This window comes from Herpailurus yagouaroundi, unplaced genomic scaffold (assembly GCF_014898765.1).
Source record: "Herpailurus yagouaroundi ecotype Mexico unplaced genomic scaffold, PumYag 77, whole genome shotgun sequence".
NCBI lineage: Eukaryota > Metazoa > Chordata > Mammalia > Carnivora > Felidae > Herpailurus > Herpailurus yagouaroundi.
The window spans coordinates 25,350,995-25,376,580 of record NW_024412388.1 but is presented as its reverse complement, the minus strand read 5'-3'; the positions used below and the strand labels follow the sequence as shown (position 1 = coordinate 25,376,580).

The following is a 25,586-nucleotide window of genomic DNA, read 5'->3' as shown; positions in this document are numbered from 1 at the left end:
GAAATCAGGAGGCCCCAGAGCCCATGAAGAATCTGCGATTATCAGCCTGGTTTTACAGTACCCCAAATCTGAGCCCACGAATGGCTTTGTCCTAGAGCCACCGACCCTAAAATCCACGCTGAGCCAGAAAGAGCCAGACTGGATGCTTGCCAGCTGGGGGCAGGAGCCAGGGTTGGGGGAAGCCCCATGGCCAGGGAGTTAGCAGAGTTAAGGGTAGCAAGAGGGCCGAAGCCTGGCCAGGACCCTTGTGGAGCATCAGGCAGCAAGAGATGGCAGGAGGGTGACCAGGTAAGGAGGAAGGAGGAGAAATGTCCCTGGGGCTTAGGAGAAGAAGACAGAAGATCTCAGGGCTGGAGGAAAGGCGTTCCCTTTTCTCTGTTCCTGGGGGCGAGGGGAGGCTTTGGGGGGCTGGGAGTGAAGAGCAGGGAGCGGGATCAAAGGCAGCCTTTGTCATTTCCTAGAGACGGTGGCAGGAAAGAGGAGCGGCAGTAAAGCCAGGTGATGGTGATGGTGGTCAGAAAGAGGGACCGACGGGGAGGGGGAAGGAATACAAGAGAAATGCGTCATCCCTGTGGCTCTGGTCTGCTCTCCAAGACCAAGGGGACCTTCTGAGGGACGGATAGCACTTTCCAGGCAGCTAGGGGCAGACCCTGGGAGGCAGCCCCAGCCGGGAGGCTGTTGCCCTTGTTTTCATTTGGCTAGCCGTGTTGCTAATGCTGGAATAGGCCCCCCTTCGGACCTGCCTCTCTCTCCCCTACCCACTTCCCTTCTCTCTGCTTTATTGGGCTTCGGTTCCCCTGCTGTCACCATCCAGTGTCCCAGTCACCCAGATCTGAGGGTGGGGAACGACTGGAAGGGGGGCTGCCGAACAAGCTGGGCACGGGACACAGTGTCACCGGAGGCTTACAGGACCCCCTATCTCCCTGTGCCGCACTCCCCCCCCCCCCCCCACTGCCCAGAGCTGGTCAGAGCATCACTGTGCTGCTCTGACTTTCCCCAAGGGGGCTGACGCAGGAGCAGGTGGATTGGAGAGGAGCACAGGAGCCCAAGATGTGCAGGACAGACAGACGAGGCAGAGGAGTGTAAAGTCCAAAAGGCAGTTGCCTTCCCACCTCCCTAGGGCGAGGGGCTAGGCCCCAGGGTTGTCCTCTGACAAGGCCTCGTCATGGAAGGGGCGGGTCCGCAGCGAGCAGGTTGACAGCGTCCCCGCGGCTCTCCCCTCCCAGGTGATCCAGCAGGCGCTGCACAGGCAGCCCAGCACGGCGGCTCAGTACCTGCAGCAGATGTACGCGGCCCAGCAGCAGCACCTCATGCTGCAGACGGCAGCACTCCAGCAGCAGCACCTCAGCAGCGCCCAGCTCCAGAGCCTGGCGGCCGTGCAGCAGGTGAGAGCGGGCCTGGCGGGTGGCAGAAGCGAGAGGGAGAGGGAGCAGGTGCCGCGCGCGCTTCCCCGGGCCTTCTCTTCCCCTGGCGAGGGGGCAGGATGGTCATGGTCCTTTACCCAACAGAGGGTCCGGCACCTTCCCCAAGTTCACTCAGGCCCGTGAGTGCAGGGGTAGAACTCTCTGGCCGCAGGAAGAAGGGCTGGGGGGACCCCTCCTCCCCACACCACCACACCACCGGGAGGGGCGAGGGTCCACGGGGGTGTCCACAAGAGAAGGCCGTGGCCCACCCAGCTTCCTCTCTGTCCTTGGTGGCTGAGAGGAACTCATTCATTCATTCCTTCATTCATTCAACAAAAGTTTTATGCACCTACCACAGTCCATGTCAGACGCTGAATACTGTGCACCCCGTCTTCTCAGAGCTTAAAGCAGGGTGGCAGCAAGTAAACAGAACCCCAGAGAGACCAGGAAACAGAATACCTAAGTCTCCGAGTTGTGATAAGCACTCCGAAAGAGGAGCAGCTCACTCTGACTGAAGAACAAGGAGGTGCCCTGGATTGGGTGGCCAGGGAAGGGCCCGTCTGCTGGGCGATGGGAAGCTGACCCTGAAAGAGTGAGAAGCCAGCCACAGGGAGGGGGGCAGGTTGGATGTGCCAGTCAGCACGTGCACGACTCTCTGGCGGAGTCCGGGAGCCTGATCTGATAGAGCCGGGTGGAGCAGAGGGCTTCAGAGACCTAGGAAGATGGGTAACAGCGATAGCTAACGATTTGAGTGCTTATGTTAAATGCTTTGCCTCGTTTAATCCTTTCCGCAATGCCACAAGGTAGATTCTGTTACTATCCCCACTTTATAAAGAGGAAACTGAGGCCCGTGCTTAAGGTCACACGCAGATGAGGTAGAATGGGGGTTTGACCCTAGGTGTTTGACAACTGACCGCTGTCCTATAGTACTTCCTAAAGTCCTTCCTTTGAGAGCTCGGGGACTGATTGGGGGAGATCTGGGACTCTAGCGATACAAACTGTTCTTTTCTAGGCAAGCCTGGTGGCCAACAGACAAGGGAGCACTTCAGGCAGCAATGTGTCTGCACAGGCCCCAGCCCAGTCATCCTCGGTGAGTAGGTTGGGGAGCCGCAGGTAGAGCCCATAGCTCTGGGACCAGCTCCTTCCTCCTTGCCCCAGATGCTTGCAGGCTCCCAGCCCCAGGTGGTGAATCCCTAGCCGTGTGCAGTCATGGCTGGAATCTATTACTCTTGCCAGAAAAAGAAGCATTTGCCTCTTTCTAACCCTTCAGTAAGTCTCTGTCCTCTTTCATGCCGGTGTCCAGGCTCTGTGTTTACAGTTCAGTCTCTCCCCCATTGGACCCTCCCTGCAGCTCCACATGTAGGCCAGAGACGGTGCAGTGCTGAGGGGCCCAGGGACCAGAGATGGTCCTAGAGAAGGCCGAATCCACCAAGGAACAGAAGAGGGGGAAAGAAATGGATAAGGGAGGCACAGAGGTTACCAACAGAACTTCCTGTTTCCCACTGTGTGTGTCTCTCCCATCAGATCAATCTGGCAGCCTCCCCAGCAGCGGCCCAGCTCATCAACCGGGCACAGAGTGTCAATTCAGCGACAGCTTCAGGCATCGCCCAGCAGGCCGTGCTCTTGGGTAACACATCTTCTCCGGCCCTGACTGCAAGCCAAGCGCAGATGTATCTAAGGGCACAGATGGTGAGTACCCAGCCTGGGCCACGGCTCAGGTGGGCTGGAAGGACAAAGGCAGACAAGTTGGGAACTAAGAGGCTAGCGAGGTGGGTGGGAAGGAGCACCAAGGGACAGGCAGCAAGAGGTAAGGGGTGGAATAAATAAGAGGGCGCCTGGAAGGCTGAGTGGGAGCTTTGGTACAGGCTCAGTGACCCAAGGACAGGTGGGGTTCCCGGCTGAAATAGAGAAGGTTGCCCATGATGCCTCCTTTCCTTCCCTAATTGTCTTCTTCTTCTCAGAAACTGCTCCCCCCAATTAATTAGGGTAGAAAATGCAGGGGCTCATGCCCAGATGGCCAGTACACTTGGTCACTTAAGATAAGCAAACGCACAGACATCCAGGTACTGTACAGAAATGGGGTCTTGGCCCCTGTGGCCATCCTTGTAGGCACTGGCCACCACTAGCTCAAGAGCCAAAGGTGTATTCCAGCCCAAGTCATGAAAGTGGCATTCAGCTCCAGGACATGCTGCTGCCTCCACTGCTCTCCCACCTGGGACCCCATGCCCATCAGGTCACTCTATCACTCATTAATTCAGCTTGTTTGAATGTGTAGAATGTGCTCAGGACGGTATCAGCCCTGGACGTGCATACCTAGAATCTGTCCTTTATACCTGTCCCTAAGGGATGCAAAGGTCCTTAGGAACCTTATGGGTTCCTAACATTTAGAAGAATTTCCAGGGAAAACAGCAGCATGCTCCCCAGGAGGCGATAACTTCCAGCTCTGTGTTGGGCTCAGATCACAAACTCTGATCTCGTGTCTCCCATCCTGAAGATTTCTCCCTTCAGCTCCTTGACATGCCCTCCTGAAGACAATACAGTCCTACCTGTGCCGCCCCCCCCCCCCCACCTCCACCACCACTACCAGTTTGCTTCTGTGACCAGAACTTGACGCTTGGGGCTTTTCGGGTCCTGACCCAGCACTTCCTTTCTTGACTCTGAGTTCATTGTTTGTGGACGTTCCATTCCCAGGGAATAGCTTCATAGACACACAGTATACGGAACAACCTTCTACTTCCTAGGGAACGGGACGGCCGCAGTGTGACACTGCCCAAACCTGCCCTTGTCTTCAGTTTACTCATTCCCTTGTCCTCCTCACCTGCCCCAGCTGGAGTCCTGAAGCCCGTCTGCCTCCGTCCCCAAAGCAGGGCACGCAGGCACAGAGGAGTAGACATCGACATGCCTCTCGGAGGTCTGGGGAAAGCAGCCTGTGGGACACCAGCACGTCCACATGGGCACCAAGCTAGGCTCGCGGGGTGGAAGTGTCATGCAGAGAGCACCACGTAGCCTGTACCCCACGGAAGGAGAGGCAGACATGAGTATGGCTCTGGGCGCCCTGGTTCCTCTACCACTGTTATCCCTGTACACCCCCTACCAGAATCTAAATTTGGCTACAGACTGAGAAAAGAACACATCTAATTTGACCCCTCGTGCAGGGGAGTCCTGTTCTGGCCCAGACATGGAGTCAGGAGTGGGTTAGACCTGGAAAGAGGTCCTAGGGCATCTGTGTGCGCCCTAGGTCCCTGCTCCCCAGGATGCTGTGGAGAGCACGACTTCAGGGTGTCCCGGGAATGTCGGCCCCTCTAGGATGCGCTCCTCATGAGCCACTCCAGAGGCTTCTGGAGTAAACCCGACCTGCATCCCCAGACTGGCTCTCCTCCACCCTCCCCTTCACTGCCCAGCTTGGATCAGGACTCTACAAGCCTCTTGAGACTTTCAGGTGGCCCCCTTTGGACTCTTTCCCTCTCCTGCCTCCCTGTTTCCCCATATCTGCTCCCTGGCTGAACCGTCCTGTCCTGTGGCTGAGCCCACATTGGGCAGGTAAAAGGCGCCTCGTTTCCTGTGATTCCAGGCCCAGCCAGGTAACCTGGTGCAGGTAGCTAGGAGCCTAGGCGGCACTGTTCCTTTGTCCCCTCAGCTCATCTTCACGCCCACGGCCACCGTCGCTACTGTGCAGCCTGAGCTCGGCACTGGCTCCCCCGCCCGGCCCCCCACCCCCGCCCAGGTGAGGATTCCATGCTGGTGGGAGGGCAGGGGGGTGGGCACCTCCGTAGAGGGGTACTGAGACTGGGTATGGGCACAAGGCCTGGAGGAGCTTGGACTCTGGAAAGGTTGGGATCTTCTAGGAAAGCCGGGGGGAGACAGGACATCCCGATGCTCCCAGACTTACTCTACTCCTTGATGAATTCCCTGTTGAGAAGGCCTCAGCCACCCTTGACTCTGTTCTATTCCCTCACAAACATAGATCAGGAATCAGAGCACAGCATACTGAGGCAAACATGGCTGCCAGTAATGGGTGGTCATTGCTAGCTTTTTACCTTACACCCTCCCCAGTATATCTTCTGCGTTGCTTTTCAAGTGGAAAATCCCACTCTGGTTATACACGCTAGCACCTCTAGTTTGGGGGAAGATGGCATGGAAGAGGGAGCAAAGATAAGTCCTGGGTCCCCACCTTCTGCTGGGAGCACACAGATACTGCTGTGGCTGTAAAGATTCTATGGGCAGTGGGGCAGAACCCCCCACCCCCACCCCAGCTACAGAATTGGAGAGTGCTTGGTAGCCGAGATCATCAGATTTGTCAGAGCAAGTCTGGCACAGCCTCCGTGCGTCCAGCAGAGGGCACCAGGGGCCAGGTTGAATAAGCGCACGAATCCTGGCCTAAACCTTATTTATTCTGAGGACAAGATAATCCTTTGCCTGGTGGCTGTGCTGGTCAATTAACTTTCACTTCTGCCCTGGCCTTTTTGAGTATGGGAAGCCCCATGCCCCGCTGTAGCTGGGAATTCTTTCTAAATGCAATGCATCCCATCCTGATAGTTTGGGGGAGGAGAGGAGGTAACAAGGGAGAGAGAGCCCACCCCAGCCTAGGCAGTCATCCCTTCTCAGAATTCAATTTCTTCTGCCGGTGGATGCAATCACTAGCACTCTTTCTTGTCCCCTTTAGAAACTCTACCTGCTCCTGGTTCCTTTTTCAGCCCCTAACTCATTTTCTCTCTTTCTCTCCGATTTTACAACCCACTATCCTGTATAGCCATTCCTAGGTCCATCCCTAACTCCTTCCCTATCTTAACTGTGTATTGCCGTTGCTCCTACCCACCTTCTCTGGACTCCTATAGACCCCTCTCTTCCAGGTACAGAACCTGACCCTCCGAACACAGCAGACACCAGCTGCAGCAGCCTCGGGCCCTACCCCCACTCAGCCTGTCCTGCCCAGCTTGGCCCTGAAACCCACGCCAGGTGGTAGCCAGCCTCTGCCTACCCCGTCACAAGGCAGAAACACCGCTCAGGGTTCCCCCGCAGGTGCCAAGCCTGGCATAAGTGACAGTGTGATGGAGCCACTCAAGAAAGGAGATGGTAACAACGGTGTGCCAGGGAGCATGGAGGGCCGGGCTGGGCTCAGTCGGATGGTGCCCGCTGTGGCTACCCACCCCCTCGTCGCACCAGGTAAGGGCTTCAGGAACAAGGATCCTATCCCTGAAAACTCAGGAGCACTATGGGGTAGGGGAAAACTTCCAAACGTTCCTTTTTCCCATGGACGTGCTAAGATACCAGCCCCATGTCTCTCTTGCCTCTTCCAATCTTGAGAAGTTCACCGGTTCCTGGTTCTGTACCAGGCCTCCTTCTAGCTTGAGAGGAGGAAGCCACATCATTTGGAATGAATGAGTCCTTCGCGATGGGCTTGAAGGTGGTGAATCTCGGAGCACACAATCATAGCTCTCAGCTGTGAGAGAGCGGAGGTTGGCAGCCGGACTACTTTGAAATTCTCTAAGTGTCAGCAAAAAGGACAGGGGCCAGCCAGATGCACGTAAGAACCACTCAGGGAGATGAGGAAGTGTGGGAAGTTGATTTTCTCATCATTCAACAGACATTTGTTGACTAATCTCTGCCAGTTACGTTGCCAGTTCTGGACGTGCAGAGATAAATGAGACTCAGGCCCTGCCCTCCAGGGAGGGCGCTGTCTGGGTGGTAGACGAGTGCTGTGAAGTACAGTGTGGTAAGCGCCGTCATATCCGTGAGCTCTGGATACGCGGGAGCACAGGGGAGCTATCAAGCTCTGGGGAGGGGATCCCAAAAGGCTTGCCAATGAGGGCGACACTTGAGAAAAAAAAAAAAAAAATCTAGAAGATTAAAAAAAAAACAACAACAAAAACCAGATTACTTGTGAGGCAGAATCTGTGGGGGGTTGGGGGATGACTCAGCATTCCCTGAGGCTAGACCTCTCTCCCTGCCTGCTAACATTCTCCCAGCCTTGCCTACCGTAGGCAGTCTTTCTTTAGAAAAGCTGCAGAGAGGGGCACCTGGGGGGCTCAGTCGGTTGAGTGTTAGACTTCGGCTCAGAACATGATCTTGTGGTTGTGGGTTCGAGCCCCATGTCGGGTTCTGTGCTGACGGCTCAGAGCCTGGAGCCTCCTTCGGATTCTGTGTCTCCCTCTCTCTCTGCCCCTCCCCTGCTTGCACTCTGTCTCTTTCTCTCTCAAAAATAAATAAAGATTTATTTAAAAATGTAATAAATAAATAAACATGAAAAAAATTTTTTTAATTTAAAAAAAAAGAAAAGAAAAGCTGCAGAGAGCCTAGACTTACCAGTCTAGGGAATCAGACCAAGCTGTTAGACCATGGAAATACATATAGTGAGAGACCACGTGGCTTTGCATTAAAAAGAGAATCACCGTGGTCACACCCCTGAGGTAACCAGTGACCCTTTGTCCTCATCCAGACCACTTTACCGTCCAATCTCACCTGCATTTTTTCTTTCTTGAGAACCTATGTATGCTGGTTACTGGATTAACCAAGATGGTCAAAATGCACATCCTTACCTAAGCGAGTGTGCAGTCAAAAGGAGGGAGCCAGATACATAAGCAAATCCGTTCAATTTCATAAATTCTATTATAGAGTAAGTCCAAGGTAGGTATGGGCACACATGGCCAGCTCACTGCCGGGAGGATGGGCCAGAGATCCTGTCCCTCGGAGAAAATGGCACACGAGTCTTGAAGCATGAGTAGTTCACCCTACAGACAAAGTCGGGGGAGGTATTTAAGACAGAGGAAAGCACAAGTCCAATGTCATGATAGTGAGCAAGGCAGAATCTGAGCTAAAGTCCTTTATTTACCTTTTTGAGGTTTCAAGGACAAATGGTTGGTTAATCTCTGCCTTCTGACAGTCACTGCTAAGCTGAGGAAGGCAGCCCCCTACCGAGGCCTCACTGCCCTGTGATTCCAGATGTTTCTCACCGGCTGGCATTGCTTTCTTCAGAGGTTAGTCCAGCCTGTTCTTACAGAGAAACAAACTAGGCTCAAAGGGTAAAGGCTGGAGATCTTATAATGAGTTGACAGCAGCTTGGACTAGGGCAAGGACCCCAAATCACCACTTCACCCTTCCCATTCAAACTACAAACTCTACTTCCTGAGAACCCCATTCCCACCCAAGCCAAAATGTAGCCTCTCCCCAGATCTAAGCCAGCCCCCTAGATTCTAAGGACCCTTCAAAAGAAAGGCCAGTTCTTGAGTTCTTCCTAAAAGTGCTAGGCAACCCTGGAATCTCAAGAAAACCAGGAAGAAAGGGGACCAGCACTGATAAAACATCTACTGTATACTAGATTATACACTAAGCATTTTTTTAAGTTCATTTATTTATTTTGAGAGAGAGGAAGACAGCGTGAGTGGGGGAGGGGCAGAGAGTGGGAGAGAGAGGATCCCAAGCAGGCTGTTCCATCTCATGAACCATGAGATCGTGATGTGAGCCAAAACCAAGAGTCAGATGCTTAATCAACTGAGCCATCCAGGCACCCCCATACCCTAGGCATTTTTATGCACACCACCCCTTTTAACCTTCGAAAGAACCCAGTAGGGTAGCCATGTTTATCCATTTCGGATAAGAAGACTAACCCAGAGAAGTTGCCCAAGAACTTACTACATAAGCCACTCAAAGTCACATAAGTAGTAAGTGGCAGAACCGGGAACCAATTCCGTGGCTGGCTTAGCCAGATTCTGCATTTTTTTAAAAATGTTTATCTTTGAGAGAGACAGAAAATGAGCAAAGGAGGGGCAGAGAGAGAGGGAGACACAGAATCCGAAGGCTCCAGACTCCGAGCTGTCAGCACAGAACCCGACGTGGGGCTCGACCCCACAAACTGTGAGATCATGACCTGAGCCAAAGTTGGCCACCTAACCACTGAGCCACGTGGGCACCCCCAGATTCTGTATTCTTAATCATTAAGCCATATTTGCCTCTTTCATTTCTTATAGTAATTTGGGCCTTTCCTAGGCCTTTCCTGTACCTGATCCCAAGCTCAAAGAGTCTGATGGTTCTAAATTCTGCAATTTACAGAGTCTAGTGGGAGGCTTTCTTCTCTTGAACCTTGTAAAGGTGAACACCAGTGCATTACAGGCTGAGGTCCAGGGCCTCAGGCATGGCCTGGGATTAGGCTTATGTGTGTATACGCAATACAGAGAGCAGTGGTTCCACAGAACTTTCCTATGGAGCAGCTGTGAGCCGTATCTAGACCACACAAATCGGTGGGCTTTGCATGGTTCCTGCCTCCTACCGGCCCCTCCCATTCTTTCTTTCTCCTTCTACCCCTTCCTCTCTGTAAGCCCTTGGTTCCACTGCCCCACCCCCACCTCCTAAATGGAAGGCAGTGGGGAGGGTTAGGATGCCCTGGATCCTCTCAGGGCCTCTGGAACAAAAAACAAGATGGAAATAATCCCTATGACCTGGTGGGGGCAGCCTGAAGCAGCACCTGCCCTGGGTCCTGGGTCCCCAGGCAGAGGTAACTTCTGGCCTCCTGCCCAGCCAACCCACTGCAAAGGAACGGAGGGATCAGAGCATGTGCGCATGCGTGTGTGTGTGTGTGTGTGTGTGTGTGTGTGTGTGTGTATGAGAGAGAGAGAGAGAGAGAGAAAAGGGGGGTGGTAGGTTTTGTTGGTTATTGGAGCATTTTCGAGCTGGCTGGCTGGTTGCCCCCAGGGAGAATAACCAGTGGAGACCTATGGTGAGGGGCAGTGGGGGATCATAGCGGAGAGGAATGTGTCCCCCTGGGGGCCGTGTCCTCCCAGAACAGGCAAATGCTGTAGTCCCAGCTGGGACTGCTCCCACTGACAGCTGTTTGGGGGCAGAGCCCCTCCCCCATGGCTCCCTGCTGTTCCTGCTCCTGTCACCTTGGCAACCAGCTTCTTTAGGATCTGCAAATAGAAAAGGTCCCTTATGCCCTGAAAAGGGGTGGGTTGGTAGGTGGGGGGAGGGGAGTAAGGGGTGGAGAGCAGAGCCTAAGAGGTTGGGCTTTCTCGGAAATTCAAGGATGGAACCAGGGAGGGCAGAAGTGGGGCAGGCGGCAAGGTCCAGTAGGCCTGGCCTCCAGGGAAACCGAGTCCTGAGGGAGCTGGGCCACAGCAACTCACAGTAGGCTTGGTTCTTGGAGTCCTCATTCTAGGGGATAAACCCAGGACCTTGGGTGCACACTCAGGCCCAAAGGTGAGGAGAAAGTTGCTGACCAGGAGATAGATGCTGTGAAAAAAAGAGAACTGACAGATCATGGAAAATTCTAGACCCTTTTCCCACAATTGTGCTCCAGATACCAGGTCTTTGTTCTGTCTCCTCATCTCTCCTCAGGTCTCATCAGAGGAGAGAAAATTCTCTGCTGGGAAGGCCTGCCACATAGCGGCTTTGTTTCATCACAGAGAGGGGTTTGTGTCAGGGAATAGTGATTTCTGTCTGCGATAGGCCTGACAATGTGATGCTTGCTGATTCTAGGACTCTTGGGGACCCCATTTCTCTCCCACAGCAGCTGCCAAACTGTGAGGTAGACACTTTTACTTAGAGAATCCAATAAAAAACAAAATATACAAGTGGGCTCATTATCTAGCTGGAGTCAAAATTTGCAACAATTTGATGTTAAATACCGTGCTATCAGCCATGAAGGTCATTTCTAGTATCCACTGTAGGACCAAATTTAGATTACCAAGAAGTTCCTCTTATGTCAGGAGAAAAAATCTAGAGGGCATCAGTGGAGGAGTTTTATAGTTTGCTTAACATACCTCATCGTGGGTGTGCACGCTCACGTGTGTGTGTGTGGTAAGAGAGACAGAGAGACAGAGACAGAGGAAGAGAGTGTGATACACACAGATACAGCTGTGATACACAAAGGGCCTTGGAACTGTTGAGCCTTTCTTCTTTCCTGAAATCCTTCACCCCTAGGCTCCCGTTTGATTACTTCCATGGATGGATTGTTGCCAGCAAATAGTAATACTTACCAGCTAATGAACAACGGTGTCCCAGGCACTGTACGAAATACCTCACCTACATACCTCATTTAATCCTAACGGTGATTATTCCATTCCCCAGATGAAGAAGATACGGCTCAGAAAGACTAATTAACTGTCGTCCCCAAATAGTTTCTCTCTGTCTCTTTAATTGTTGAGTTCAGCTCAATAAATACTCATTTAGCACCTATTATGTGCCAAACATAATGCTAACCATATGGGAGTTGCAGAGATGAACAAGAGTTTAAATTCTAATTGGGGTTGTGGAAATCTGAGTTGTGCCTGAAAAATGGGTAAGTTTCAAGAACGGAACAGAAGGAGGATGATCTCAGCTGGCACTGGCAGGCACCTAAGCCCAGAATGGCCGCGTGTGCTTGTGACCATCTGTGCGTGTAGGTGGGGCCTGCCCCTCCCTCCTTTTCCCTTGCCCCACTGCCATTAGCTGTGGGACTCCCAAAAGACTCAGCCCTGTCCTCCTGGTGTTTTACTCCAACACTTACCCCCTCAAGGAGCTGGTCTCTTCTTACATTTCAGACACCTACCACCTGTCTGCAGGTGACTTCTCAGTCCGGTCCATCCCTGTCTTTCTTCCCCCTCCCGGTAGAGTTCCTGTCTACAGGATATTCCCCCTTGGATATCACCCCACCTGCATACACATCTTTAAAATTGACAGAATTCGTAAACAAAACAACAGCAAAAACCTGGATGTCTTCCTCTTCAGGAGGATCCCCTTTCCCAGTTTCCCGGCCACCACCCATAGCCGTGAGCTACTCTTATACCCCAGGCTCACGGTCTCGGGGTTATAGTGACTTCATTTTCTTCCGCCGCAGAGGCAGAGTGTTATAATGGGAAAAGCATGGGCTTCAGAGTTAGATCTGGTTTCAGACCCCAGCTTCCCCACTTGCTAGTTTTATGACCATCATCAAGTTACTTAATCTCTGTAAACCTCAATTTCCTCACCTATAAAACAAAGATGACTGCACTTCCCGCAGGCTGTAAAGATGAGTGCAGTGGGCTGCAGAGCTGACCAGCACAGAGTAGGCTCGCGACAGGTAGGAGCTCCCTTTCCCCCTCGGTCCCACCTTCCATCACCACCCAGCTCACCACCCGGCGTTGATGATCCTTCCTCTGTATTGGCTCCCTGCTTCACTCCAGGCCTGCTGCCTGTAAAAGGCTTAACTGATGGTCAGGAATCCCTACCCACAGCTGCTAGAATCGTCTTCCTCAGAGACCGTTATTTCTTTCTTGTTCAGAAACCTTCACTGTGTCTTTGTTTCCTACCTTATCCATTGCAATGCCTAGCCTGTAGGAGGGACTCGATAAATAGCATGTTAATGACTTCTGATAAGACTGACTCTGACTCCATGGGGGCCGGCAAGACCCTCCCCACATTGCCTGATGAACTACTCTAATCGCTCATGGCTTCCCTACACGGATCTCCTGCCTCCTCGCCCCCACTCCTACCCTTTTGTGACTCACTTGACCTGTCACATACCTTTTACCTCCCTGCCTTCTGATATAACACTCCCTCGTCATTGGCCTTCCCTCCAAGATTACCTCCAAAGGTCTGAGCAGCCTCCAACCACTATTCCAAGGCCAAGACTTGCCATTTTCCTTGGTGCCTACTGACTTGAATTATTCACTTGCCCATCAGCATTTTTGAGTGTTTGTTGTGTGTAAGGCGCCGTGCCTCATTTGTCAAGTAAAGTCAGTTTTCCCTTAACGCACTGCATTGCAGAAGCCAAGTGGAAACCAGTCTCAGTTCTTGCTTGTAAAATGGGAACACTGCCCGTTTGCTTCATAGCCTCATTGTTATGAAGACATGAGATTCAGATTACAAAAATGCCTGGAGAGGTTCAAAGCGACATGCAAATAGCAGATCGTATTTGAAGAATAGCTTCCATCTGATAAGCATCTACTAGGTCTGAGCAAAAGCAGTAGACCTTTTTGTAATTCAAACATAATATTCCAGGGCACATGGGTGACTTAGTCGGTTGAGCGTCCGGCTCTTGGTTTAGGCTCAGGTCATGATTTCACGGTGCGTGAGTTCGGGCACCATATTGGGTGCCTTCGTTGACAGTGCAGAGCCGGCTTGGGATTCTCTCTCTGTATCTCTCTCTCTCTGCCCCTTCCCTGCTCACTCATTCTCTCCCTCTCTCTCTCTGCCTCTCCCTTGCTTGTGCTCCCTCTCACTCTCTCAAAATAAATAAACTTTAAAAAGAAACTTAAGATTCCATGTGATGCTAACATCTACTCTATGTGGTATATATTACCACTTACAGAACAGGAAATCAAGATGCAGGGAGGTTAAGCAATCTGTCTAAGGTTGCACAGTCTCCAGGTGGCAGAACCAAGATGCAAACCCAGATCTGACTCTAAAATCCACGCCGTTAGCCACGTACCCTGTACTGCCATCCCTCTGCCAAGGGTCGAGTCGGGGCAGAGATGCAGCAACCAGTTTCTTTATTAATGTTCCAAGCGGCCTTATTAGGAATTCTGCTCACAGAGGATATTTGGTAGTTTTGCCAGACGCTGCAGAGCGGGCCGAAAGACATCAAGGCACAGGCAGGCCACAGAGAGTGCCCCAGCAGTTGGCAGTCCTGTTTTTATAACCTAGTTTCTTCTTACAGGGAAACTGCCCTTAGTCTCCACTTTCCCCCTCAGATTTGTGGTCCTCAGCACCAAGGAACCACATCAGAGAAACTTCGTGTGGCTGCTGCTTTAGGTTTCTCCAAAAGGAGCCTCCGTGTCTATCTGTGTGTGCGTGGAGCTCTGACTCTAACGTCAGCCTCAATCTCAGTTACCCTCGAGGCCTGATCCCGTGATATCTCTTCAGAGAGGAGCAGCCTCTGGCGGGTGCTAGCATAATCTAGAAGCATCCTAAAACTGCCTCCTCTTCTGGCCCCTCTTCTATAGAGGCCCTGAGTTCAGCTGTACGGGATGCCCTACAGGTGCCTGCATGCACCAGGGTATCTTAAGGCTCTGGGTCCCCCACATGCTATTCCTTTTGTCATCTTCTTAACTCTGAGTCATCTTTGTTTTTTAATTTTTTTGAAGTTTATTTATTTATTTTGAGAGAGAGCATGCGCACCAGTTGGGTTAGGGGCAGGGAGAGAGAGGGAGTGAATCCCAGGCAGGCTCCTTACTGTCAGCGCAGAGCCTGACACGGGGCTCGAACCCACGAGCCGCGAGATCCGCGAGATCACGATCTGAGCCAAAACCAAGAGTCAGACACGTAACCCACTGAGCCACCCAGGCGGCCCTTAACTCTGAGTCATCTTAAACATTGCTTCTGGGAAGCCTTCTCTGCCCTCCTCAAGCTGAATCCCCATTTCTGTGTTCTTGATATCCCATGCTTCTCTCCTATCGTCACATTTACCAAGATACGCCGAGTAAACATCTCTTTTACTAGATTATAATGTATCCTAGGGACCATGTTTCAGCCAGCACCAAACATAGTACTTGCTTTGTAGAAGGTGCTTGCTAATGTTTGCCGAGTCAATGAATGGTTAAAAGCATCTCTTCATTTTCTAAACCGTGAAGAGTAGTGGGCAGCAAAGAATTATGTCATCTTCTCTCACAGGCATCCCTCCCTCACCCAGAGACCAGGTAACTCCAGTAACTCTAGTCCGTTATAGCAGAGTCCTAGAAAAATAAGTATACAAGAAAGCCTGCAACCCATGAGGAGATGTTCAATATATTTTGGGACAAGCTTCCATATATTTTGGGACAAGAGTCTCAGCATTTCTGGGGCAGTGAGCTGTTTCTTGCATACTTGAAGCCTTGAGATCAATAGAGATTAATTATTGATGAATTCTGACAGTGGATGCAATGAAGGGGGCCTGCCAGTAATCCCTCCTGCCTGGGGGACCTTAATCCTCTTGTTGCTAACAACCAACTGGTTTGGAAGCAGTGAATTGGTCTCTTGAGATTCTAAGCAGTGTTCAAGGTTGGAGCACCAGACGGGAAGATGAGCATGGCCTAGAGTCTCTCCTTCTAGCTTACATTTGACCGTAGGACATGGCAGCGCAAAGCAGAGAGACCTTGGTGTAGCTCAGAGAAAGGGAAGAGTCCCCCTGGCTGTAAGTCCTCTCTCTTTCTGGGCTCTAATTTGTGGAGGCCCTGGGCCTGCCTCTCCGATGCTCCATAACAGAAAGGGCTGATGGGGCCTTCCAAACTGATGGGGCCTTCCAAAGTGGTGGTTGAGGTCCTTTGGAAGCAACCCTTTGCTCCTTAGGAGCAGTGGACTTCACAGCAGGCGGGGATGGGGGAGCCACAATGGGTGCAAGGGAGAAATGAAGTTACTGGGCCTTAGGAAAAATTAAGAAAAGAGAAAAGAGACTTCTGTACATTAACATTTCATAAACTAATATGCCCCATCCTAGCTGTAGGGAAGAGGGGCATGGCCTGCTCCAGTATCATGGCTGCAATCAGATATTACACCCTTGCCACCCCACACTGAGTGGGAGGGCATGGCAGAGGGAGAAGCATTCATTGATCTTACCGTGATCACCAGCAGACGTTCGCTAAGCATCTCCAAACATCTGGAGTATCATGTCAGACAATGTGGAAGGTGAAAGACACATAAAAATCATCCAGCTAAATTAAAGCACATATCTTTAAAAAAAAAAAAAAAACATTTATCTATTTTTGAGAGACAGAGCATGAGTGGGGAAAGGGCAGAGAGAGAGAGAGAGAGAGAGAGAGAGAGACATAGAATCCGAAGCAGGATCCAGGCTCTGAGCTGTCAACACAGAGCCCGACGCGGGGCTCAAACACTCGGACCGTGTAATCATGGCCTGAGCTGAAGTCAGATGCTTAACCGACTGAGCCACCCAGGTGCCCCAAAAGCACATCTCTTAAATTAAAAAAAAAGAAAAGAAAAAGAAACAGAGAACATGCCTTTGACTGAAAAGGATAGTTGGATAGATAGGAAGTACACACACAAAAGAGTAAATGTATTGCCGTTTCATTTAATCTAGGACACCACTGATTGTGAGGTGTGGCATTATTTTACTAAACTCTAAGGAGGAAAAGCACTGCCATTGAGCCAACAGCAACCGCGATACGCATGCCAATTTAAGGGATGTTATGTTAAAATGAGAAGGGGAATAAGAATCAATTTTTAAGAACCAAGGAAGTATGTATACAAGATAGTACATGTTAAATCACAAACGAATCCAAACAAACAATAAAAACTTTCAGGAATTCTGAGGGAAAACCCATAATTGAGGGTTAAGGCAAAGAGGGAGACAACAGGAGCTGAGCCTGAGCCAAAGAAGCTTAAGCCTTGGATCACTGAAGCAGAAGGAGGGCATTCCAGAAAATGGAAGCACTGAAATCAAAGCCAAGCAGGCACGCTAGGATATGACGTTTTATGGACAGCAAGTAGAGCAGTTGGGGTGGGTTGTGAGTCAGTGCAGGAAGGTAGTGAGCGGGGGTTGGACAGGAAGAGGGTCTTCAATAAACCAGGGTGCTGCTTAAACTAAAATGATCTGTGGGTTTGTATCCCTCTCATCCATGCTCTGGTTCTGAAGAGGAAAAGTTCTGTGGAACAAACAGAGTCCCACCATGGTGTCATTCATTCATTCATTCATTCATTCATTCATTCCCCAATACTGATTGAGCATCCACTAAATCCAAGGTTCTTTGGATGAAACAAATGAATCCCATAAATTCTGCCTCTGAAAGGAGATAAGTCATTTACTGAAATAACTATGAAATAGGTATCATCATTACCCCTTTGAAAGATGGTGACACAGAAGTTCAGAGAGGTCAAGTAACTTGCCCAGCAGTGTACTGCTGGTAAGTGGCAGAGCTAAGATTCAAATCTGAGCACTTTGACTCTAGAGCTTATCCTTGACCGCTGGACACGCTGCATCTCTGAGGGCCGTGCAAAGCAGAGAGATCTTGGTGTAGCTCAGAGAAAGGGAAGAGTCCCTTGGCTGTAACGGCAGGGAAAGGATGACGAGGGTTTGATTTGTGTGACACTCTAAGCGGGATGAGACAAAGCACAAGTTCCGTACAGGGGACAGTGAGTAGTAGATTGCTCTGATCAAAGAAATAATAAAAATTCAAAGGTTGTAATGAGATCTTGAATGTCAAGGGCTTTAGACAACAGACAAAGGAGGATCCCCGATGGCTTTTAATCGGGGGTCAGATCTGTGCACTAGGAAGATTAACTTGCAAAAGAAAGATTACTTGGCAATCCATAAGATGGATTATAGAGAGAAGAAACAGGAATCAGAAAGACCAATTAGGAAGTCATTGCAATACTTTACATAAAAGGACTTTTGAGCCAGGATAATGCCAGAGCTAAATCATGGTCTTTGCTTTTTATTAACCTCAAAAGGTTACGGGTGTACACTCCCCCAAAATACCTTCGGTCTTTGATCTGTGAACTCATCTACGCCTTCATGAGCCTTGTTTCCATCCCTAGCATACGCTAGCATCATCTGTTCTAAAACAATGCATCCAGTTTTCCAGGAGCAGCGTAGAGGGGAGAGAGTGGGCCGGACGGGGAGGCCCTGGGATAGAGGGCCGCAGGCCGGCGGTCTCTTTTCCAGTCTTGTCAAGCAAACGCGTATTTTCCCTAACTGTACTCTGTGCGCTAGAGATCTAGAACCCTTTTCCTCTCGAATCTTCTCGCCACCTTATAAATCCCGAATTTTCAACCACTTTCCTACAAGAGCCACCCTCATCAGATTAGAGCTGGGAGAGACTCATGCGCTCACCTTGCCCACACCTCCTGTTTCAGATAAAACTCTGAGTCCCTGAGAAGGAACAGGACCCGCCGTGGGCCACACAGCCAGGGAGTAGCGGGACACGCTACTGATGCTCGGCTCCCTGCCCTGCACCTGCGCCAGCTCTCACCTCACAGGGGCAACCCGTGGAGTGGCTGTTCCCAGGGCAGGAATTTGTGACTTTGTACTGAGAGACAGAGAGGTTTGCTTGCTTTTTCAGTGATAATGCCCATCCTTCTACAGGTCTTTTTGGCCCCTCGAGCCTAACAGGGCACCACGTGGCCTCTTTGGTACCTCTCCAGTGACTTATTGACAGTCATCTTAAAAAGTCCTGATTGTTTAGTTTGCCTGATTAACAATTCTGATCGTTGGGGCGCCTGGGTGGCGCAGTCGGTTAAGCGTCCGACTTCAGCCAGGTCACGATCTCGCAGTCCGTGAGTTCGAGCCCCGTGTCGGGCTCTGGGCTGATGGCTCGGAGCCTGGAGCCTGTTTCCGATTCTGTGTCTCCCTCTCTCTCTGCCCCTCCCCCGTTCATGCTCTGTCTCTCTCTGTCCCAAAAATAAATAAACGTTGAAAAAAAAAAAATTTAAAAAAAAAAAAAAAACAATTCTGATTGTTAAGTTTTGTGCCGTTCAATGTGGAATTGGGAGACAAGGCTAAAGTTGGAGGCAGGGGCAATTTATAATCACCAAATAAATGCCTACTGGCAATTTCCATCTGGATGTTCCACCACCACCCAAACCCAGGAAGTTTCTCTAAAAGCCACATTGCCTTCCAGAGTTTCCCTCTTCTGTATTCACTGTCATCCAGACCGTAGCCTGTGGGCTGTCCCTTTTCCCTCTCTCGGCCTACAGCAGTCAGCCACCATGGGCCGCCTCGTTTTCCTTTAACACCTCTTGTTTCCCTCCCTTCCCTTCCCTTTCCTTTCTCTCCCTTCCCTTCCCTCCCCTTCCGTTCTGTTCCATTTCCTTCCATTCTGAATGGCATTCTCCTTGGAACTCTGTGTTGGGCTGTGATGAGATAGTGTGTGTAAATCGACAAACTTTAAGAAAGAAGCACCCCCCACACACACACACACACACATGCTCTGAAATCTGTTTGCTTTGCACCTGTAAGGATCATAGGATCCTTTTAAAATGTTAGCTTAGGATCCCAAATTTGCCTTTATCCTTGTTCGATGGGAACCTTTGGTTGTAAAAATGCATTTGTGAGCTTCCAGCTGTGACCCTGTGTATTTGTAAGACACAGCCCCTCTCTGGTGGCTCCCCTCCAGCTGCAGAGCCTTTGTGGAGGGCCACCGTGAGGCAAGACACATTCAGCTGAGCTGGCTGCCCTCATGCTAGGCTCGCCTGGATGCTGCTAGACAGAGTGAGGAGGAAGGACAATCAATCTCTGAGCTGAATTTCTGAATCCCTAGTGTATACAAGGCATGAGCTAGACGCTGAACAGATTACTAAAAAAGTATAAGAATCCTCACCTCCAAGAGAGGGCCTGGTTAAAATGGGAGAAGAAAAGGCTAGTAGCACATGACAACACATGAATTCCAGTTCAGGACAAGAAGTTTATTTCCTTAGCACCCATCTGATGTCAGGCATTATTCCAGGCTCTGGCTAAAGAGATACAGAATAGTTTCTGACCACAAGGAGTTCATGATCTTGAAGGGAAGGGAGCTAAGAAGAACTTACAATGCACTGTGATACACGTTCTTATGGGAGATGTATAAGTCCAGGATGCTTTGAGAACCGAGACCAAGATTGAAATCATCATTTTAATTATAGCTAGAAATGATTGAGCACGACCGTATGCCAGGCACTGTGCTACGAACAGTATGTCACTTGTTTTTCTCATTATATTCACACAGTTTTTTTCTCATTTCATCCTTACAACAACTTTCTGGGCAGGAACTATTTTTATTTCTGACTTATAGAGAAGGAAGCCGAGGCCTAGAGAGGTTAAGCAGCTAGCCCGAGGTCCCTCTGTATATAACAGAAGGAACCAGAAGTCCAGCCCCCATCTATGTGAATTGGCTCTTCCTGGAGGAGGCCCAGCCTGAGCAGAGCCAGAGGGTGTGAATGAACAGACAGAGCTGGGCTGGGCGATGGGGGGGCCACACAGACCATAGGCTGGGAGGAAAGTGAGCCAAGGGCACAGAGGAGAGAGAGCACACGGCACTCTGTAGAATCCAGTGTTCCTCTGACCAGCAGGCATGGTCCAAGAAGGCTTCACAGATGAGGTGAGCTTTGCTTTGGGCTTTGAGGGGCAGCCAGAGGGAACAATGTTGCAGCACAGGAAGAAGGCGAGGAAACAGAGACAGCTGCGCCGTGCCAGTGGCCAGGCAAGGCTCTAGGTGAAAGCTGAAAGAGCTCAAAGCAGGAGACCTTGAGTTTGGGAAGCCATTGTGATATGGAGGTGGGAGGGGCACAGTTGGGGACACAGCAGAAGATGAGGTCAAGCCGTGCCCCCTGACCTGCTCTTTCCCCCCTTCAGCCTACGCTCAGCTGCAGCCCCACCAGCTTCTCTCGCAGCCGTCCTCCAAGCACCTGCAGCCCCAGTTTGTGCTCCAGCAGCAGCCACAGCAACCAGCACCACAGCAGCAGCAGTCGCGGCTCCAAGCCCAGCCCCAGCCCCAGCTCGCCTCGGTCCCCCCCAGCCTGGCCCCGCAGTCCAGCCCCGAAGCCCATGCCATGCCACTAGGCCCAGTCACACCCGCCCTGCCGCTGCAGTGCCCCACGGCCAATCTGCACAAGCCTGGCAGCGCTCAGCAGTGTCACCCTCCCACGCCAGAAGCTGGGCCTCACAATGGGTACCCTGAAGGCCTGGCCCACACCCCTCGCAGGCTCCAGCATGCTTCAGCTGTCATCTTACAACTGCAGCCCGCTTCACCAGTGGTGAGTAAGCCAACACCAGGGTCCGAGGAGCAAACGGGGAGGACAGCTCGGGCAATCCCACAGCCCCCTTTCGGATGTGTTTTCATCAAAGTCCTCTCTGGGTGTTCCAAGAAAGTAAAGGGGCCCCTCCCTAATTTGGGGCTGGCTGAATCTTAAAGTCCTCACCTGCTACCCCAAATCCTCAGAAGACGGGGCGTATCCAACGATGTAGAGGCAATTTATGGGATGATCTCTGTCTTGTCCCTTAACAGCCCCAGCAGTGCACCATGGATGACTGGAAGGAGGCGGTACCTGGGGAGAAGAGTGTGCCTGAGACTCGCGCTGGCCCATCACCACATCCCCAGGCGATCATCACGGCCATGCCTGTAGGCCTGCCTGCCCCCAAGAGCCCTAGTGTCCAGCAGTCCCCAGCTCACGGTATGAAGTGGGGCGGGGCCCTCGAGGGAGGGGAGAGAGTTGGCTTTCCTTGCCACTCCCTGGCACATTTCAGTTGGGCGTCTGGCATGGGCGGGTAAGCCATTGCAAGCCCACGAGGCAACAAGGGAGCTGGGTAGGTGAAAACAGAGAGGAGGAAATGGGAAGATGAACCAAAGCTAAAGAAAGGGGACACAGAAGATATAAAAGGATAGAGAAAGGAAAGTTGAAAGTTCTAGACCCAGACTCTGAGACCTACATGTCACTGCTGTCAGATATGTTTGCATATCCATATGCCAAGCTGAGGGTTCAGGCAGGTCTCCAGTTGTCTCAGTTCTCTGCTTCATTTGGTAGGAGAGGGAGTTCTTGAAATTGGAAATATGACAAATGGCTGCCGTAGATCAAAGATACGACAAATGCCTAGGGGGAGCTAGAAGGGGATTCAGAATGAGTTCAGCTCGTGGAAAGCATCTTTGAAAGAACTGCCCAGCTCTGGGATCCCCAAGAGTCTGTGAGTGCCCAGTGACAAGTGGTCCTTCTCCACGACTGGGTTTCAGTCGGAGGATCCCTCTACCCTGATGAGAAAGTCACAGCATGATCTCTGCCTTCACAGCGGTCCCTTTGCCTTCCTTCCCCTCCCTGCTGGTGTGCACAGCAGTGTTGGCCCGGATCTGTGACATTCTGAGCAAGTCAAGGAGGCAGTTCCAGTCATCAGACTAGGTGTGCGCTGGGAGCCGGGGTGGGGAGAGCCAAGAGACAAAGAGCATGGGAAGTCAGGAGGGAGAAATGAGAAGAAAAGCACTTGGGGACAGAGTAGGGGAAAGGGCTATGAATGTCCTAGAAGGAATAGAGGATGGGATCAAGGAAAGGAAAAGCGAAAAGAATGTGGAGAAAGAACATCAGGAAAATTAAAAGACAGGAAGGAGGTTATCCGTTCTCTTGGCACACTTGCAAGAGTAGGGGGTTCACCAATTTGAAAAGCAGCCCATTTCACTGTGGAATCACTCTAATGATCAAAAAGTTGCTCTTCAAATTGAGCCCGAACCAGTTCTCCTGGAACTTCTACTACTGGCTGTGACTGTCTCGTGAATTGTAACAGAGTCCCTCTCTGGCAGTGTCTGGAGACAGTTACCCATGTCTCTTTCCCCTCCCTCCCATTGAAAAAAGGAAAATCTCCAGGCTTGCATAGCTGAGATCTTTTGCCTTTTTTTTTTTTTTTTTTTTTGGTTACCCATCCGGTGTCAAGACCTCCCATTCCCACCATCTGGTCATTCTTGTTTAGCCACATTCTACCTTTTCATTAATTCCCCCAAAGTGTGAGCCCCAAAATTAAGCACAGTAATTCCAAACATAAAAAGCCACCAGCCACCATAAGTTGGCACCTGGACCTAGCTTTATAAGCCTTTCAAGGGGCAGGACTGTTTCCTGTATCTGCATGGTATGGTAGGGGGGAACTGACATTTGTTTGAACACCTATTGTGTGCCAAGGACTGTTCCAAGATTTTCCTGAACTCAACTCATGATACCCCTGGGAGGTCAATATTATTGTTCCCATAATTCAGAGGAGGGAGTAAAAGCCTGCAGAGGGTCAAGGTCCCACTGCTGTTAAAGTGCAGTGCCCTGACTCTGGCTCCAAGTATAACTCCCTCACCTTCCTTCATTAGCATGATACACCCAGAGCCCCACATTAGCTCCTCGGATGCAGGGGAATGACACCCTTGGTTCACCGAGCACTGAATCACCTGAATTCCAGAGGGTTGGGTTTGGGGTTTATTTTTTAGTTTGTTTTTGAGGTTTCTTTTTACATGGGCTGCTATCATTCCAGGTCTCCTCACTCTCCAACTTGTACAATTTATATTTTGAGCCAAAATGTAGTTAATTATATCTGTTAAATGTTATTTTGTGAACTCAGCCCATAGTTCCTGCCTAGCCAGAAAATAGTAATAGTTAATAGCTAATATTTACTGAGCCTTCTCTGCCGGCCTTTTTGTGTATTTCCTCATTTAATCCTGACAGTAACCCTCTGAGACAGGAACTTTTATCATCTCCATTTTAAAGATAAGAAAACAGAGGCACAGAGAGGATAAGGGAAGGGGCAGGAATGTTTTATATCTGAATTTTGTTATTCATTATATTAACTCCTCTGCTTAACTTTGCCACCTGTAAATTATATAGCATGTTCTCTTTGTCTTTAACCAATTTGCTGATAGAAATATTCACTAAGACCCGACTGAGGACGCATGCTCTGTCTGCAGGTTGGTGATAACATACATTCTTTGTTCAAGTACATCTTATCCCACAACTCCTAAATGAACTGACATTTGCCTAGCTTTCTCTATCTTCTCTATAAAGCTCTCAAAAATCTCTTTCTGAAATCTATACATATAACAAGCATCCTGTTCCTGAGGTACTGTCTCTTGAGAGAAGTAAGCTTTGCACAGTGGAAACTATTGTCAACCACCCAAGTCTTAAATGTTTATCAATTCTGTATATGTTTGCATGCCTGCTCCATGCAAAGCACTGTGGGATGGGAAGTAATATATAGAGAAATAAGGTCTGTAACCTATGTTTAAAGAGCTTAAGTTCTGCTGGGAAAGATGAGAAATGCACAGGAAGGAAACATACAATAAAAACCAAAATGTGATAAATGCCATAGAAGGATTATATGTAAGTGCTTTAAAAGTTAAGAGGGAAAAGTTACTACCACGTAGAGATTATCAGGGTAGATCACTGGGAGGAAGTGGCGTTGTTCTAGAGCAAGGGTTGGCAAACTACATCCCAAGGGCCAAATCCATCACAACACAAGTTTTTGTAAACCATTGAACAATGGTTTTTACATTTAAAAAGTTTTTTTTTAAGAATCAAAAGAATACTTCATGATATGTGAAAATTATATGAAATCTAAATTTCAGTGTCCATAAAGTTTTATTGGAACACAGCCACACTTATTCATGTGGTCATGTGTCTATGGCTATGTCCTGCTACAACAGCAGAGCTGAAGAGTTGCAACAGAAAAAGTATATCCTGCAAAATCTAAAATATTTGCCATCTGGTTCCTTACGGAAAAAGTTTGCTGACCATTTGTTCTTGAATCCAGAGCTTGAAGGATAAGTGAGACCTAGACATGCAGAGTTGGGGAAAGGGCAATCTAGGAGGGACTAGAGCAAGTAAAGTCAGGGAGGCAGGAAAGTAGAAGTCGAGTATTCTATCCTATGTTACCTTTGTTTATAAGTGTAAGAAAGGAGGTTTGAAAATTCGAAGAAAAAAAGGAATAAGGAAAAGAGGGAGTGAAGTAAACAGAGCATATAAAATAAATGTAAGACGCAGGAACAAAGAAAGAGGGATGAGGCCTGAAGGAAAAAGGCAGTGGGAGGGGAGAATACGAATGCCAAGAAAGGCAAGAAAATGGGAAAATGTTGGGAATAGAAAGAAGTCAAGCATGGAGAAAGAACTTCGTGTCATCTGTTCCTGATAAAGCTGGGGGGCGGGGTGGTGAGAAGTGTTGAGTCACCCTTGTACATCTTTGGTATCCCCTGCAGCTCCTAGCGTTATCTACTGACTAGGAATGTGCTTGCCACGACAATTCAGTTTAACTCAGTGTGGTTTAGGAAGAGAAGTAACATTTATTGGGCTCCAACTGTGTGCCAAGCACTGCAGGCAATTTGAGTAAATGTCCTCACTTAACCTTCACAGTAAGCCTAAAGAGTAAGCATTATCCCCGTTTATGGAGGTGTAACTGGGTCACTTTGGTCATTACTTAACATCTGTGATCCTCAGTTCCCAGTGGGGAGAATAATGACTACTTGTAGGGTTATTGTGAACCCTAAGTGGGAATGCGTGCGCGTAGGGCTTGACACACTACTGCTAGTCCTTATTATTATTGCTCCGAATTGGCGGGGCGGGACTCCACAGTCCACCACCGCACTGGGGACTTCCGACGGGCCGCGCGGCGCTCGCCTCCCTAAATCGAAAGCCCAAGTCCCTAACCCGCCGCCGGGCTCGAGGCGCCTTCCGGAGGGCGCGGGGCGGGGCCGGCGCGGCTGCACAAAGGAAACGCGCGGCCCGGCTTCCGCGCCGGCGCCCCGCCTCCCGGAGGCCCCGACCCGCAAGGCGAACCGAGGAAGCCAGCCCAGCCCAGCGCGGCCCGTCGGAAGTCCCCAG

The 25,586-nt window shown here is 50.3% G+C and overlaps 1 protein-coding gene and 1 long non-coding RNA gene across 4 annotated transcripts in view; one reads left to right on the top strand and one right to left on the bottom strand.

Annotated features, from left to right (window-relative positions):
* The window catches only part of PHC2 (polyhomeotic homolog 2), a 114,793-nt gene that overhangs the window by 63,884 nt on the left and 25,323 nt on the right, over positions 1-25,586 (top strand). The window contains exons 3-9 of one of the 3 annotated variants that reach the window (XM_040468489.1): positions 1,227-1,385; positions 2,416-2,493; positions 2,928-3,092; positions 4,975-5,127; positions 6,254-6,566; positions 20,611-21,011; positions 21,263-21,428. In XM_040468489.1, the coding sequence (XP_040324423.1) occupies positions 1,227-1,385; positions 2,416-2,493; positions 2,928-3,092; positions 4,975-5,127; positions 6,254-6,566; positions 20,611-21,011; positions 21,263-21,428 (1,435 nt within the window). The remainder of the gene's footprint in view (positions 1-1,226; positions 1,386-2,415; positions 2,494-2,927; positions 3,093-4,974; positions 5,128-6,253; positions 6,567-20,610; positions 21,012-21,262; positions 21,429-25,586) is intronic. The other 2 variants (XM_040468499.1, XM_040468508.1) reach the window with 2 other exon arrangements.
* On the bottom strand, positions 7,120-8,343 carry LOC121025787 (uncharacterized). The gene is made up of 3 exons (XR_005788151.1): positions 8,233-8,343; positions 7,940-8,131; positions 7,120-7,240 (listed from the first exon to the last, which is right to left on the bottom strand). It is a non-coding gene; the product is annotated as an uncharacterized LOC121025787 (long non-coding RNA).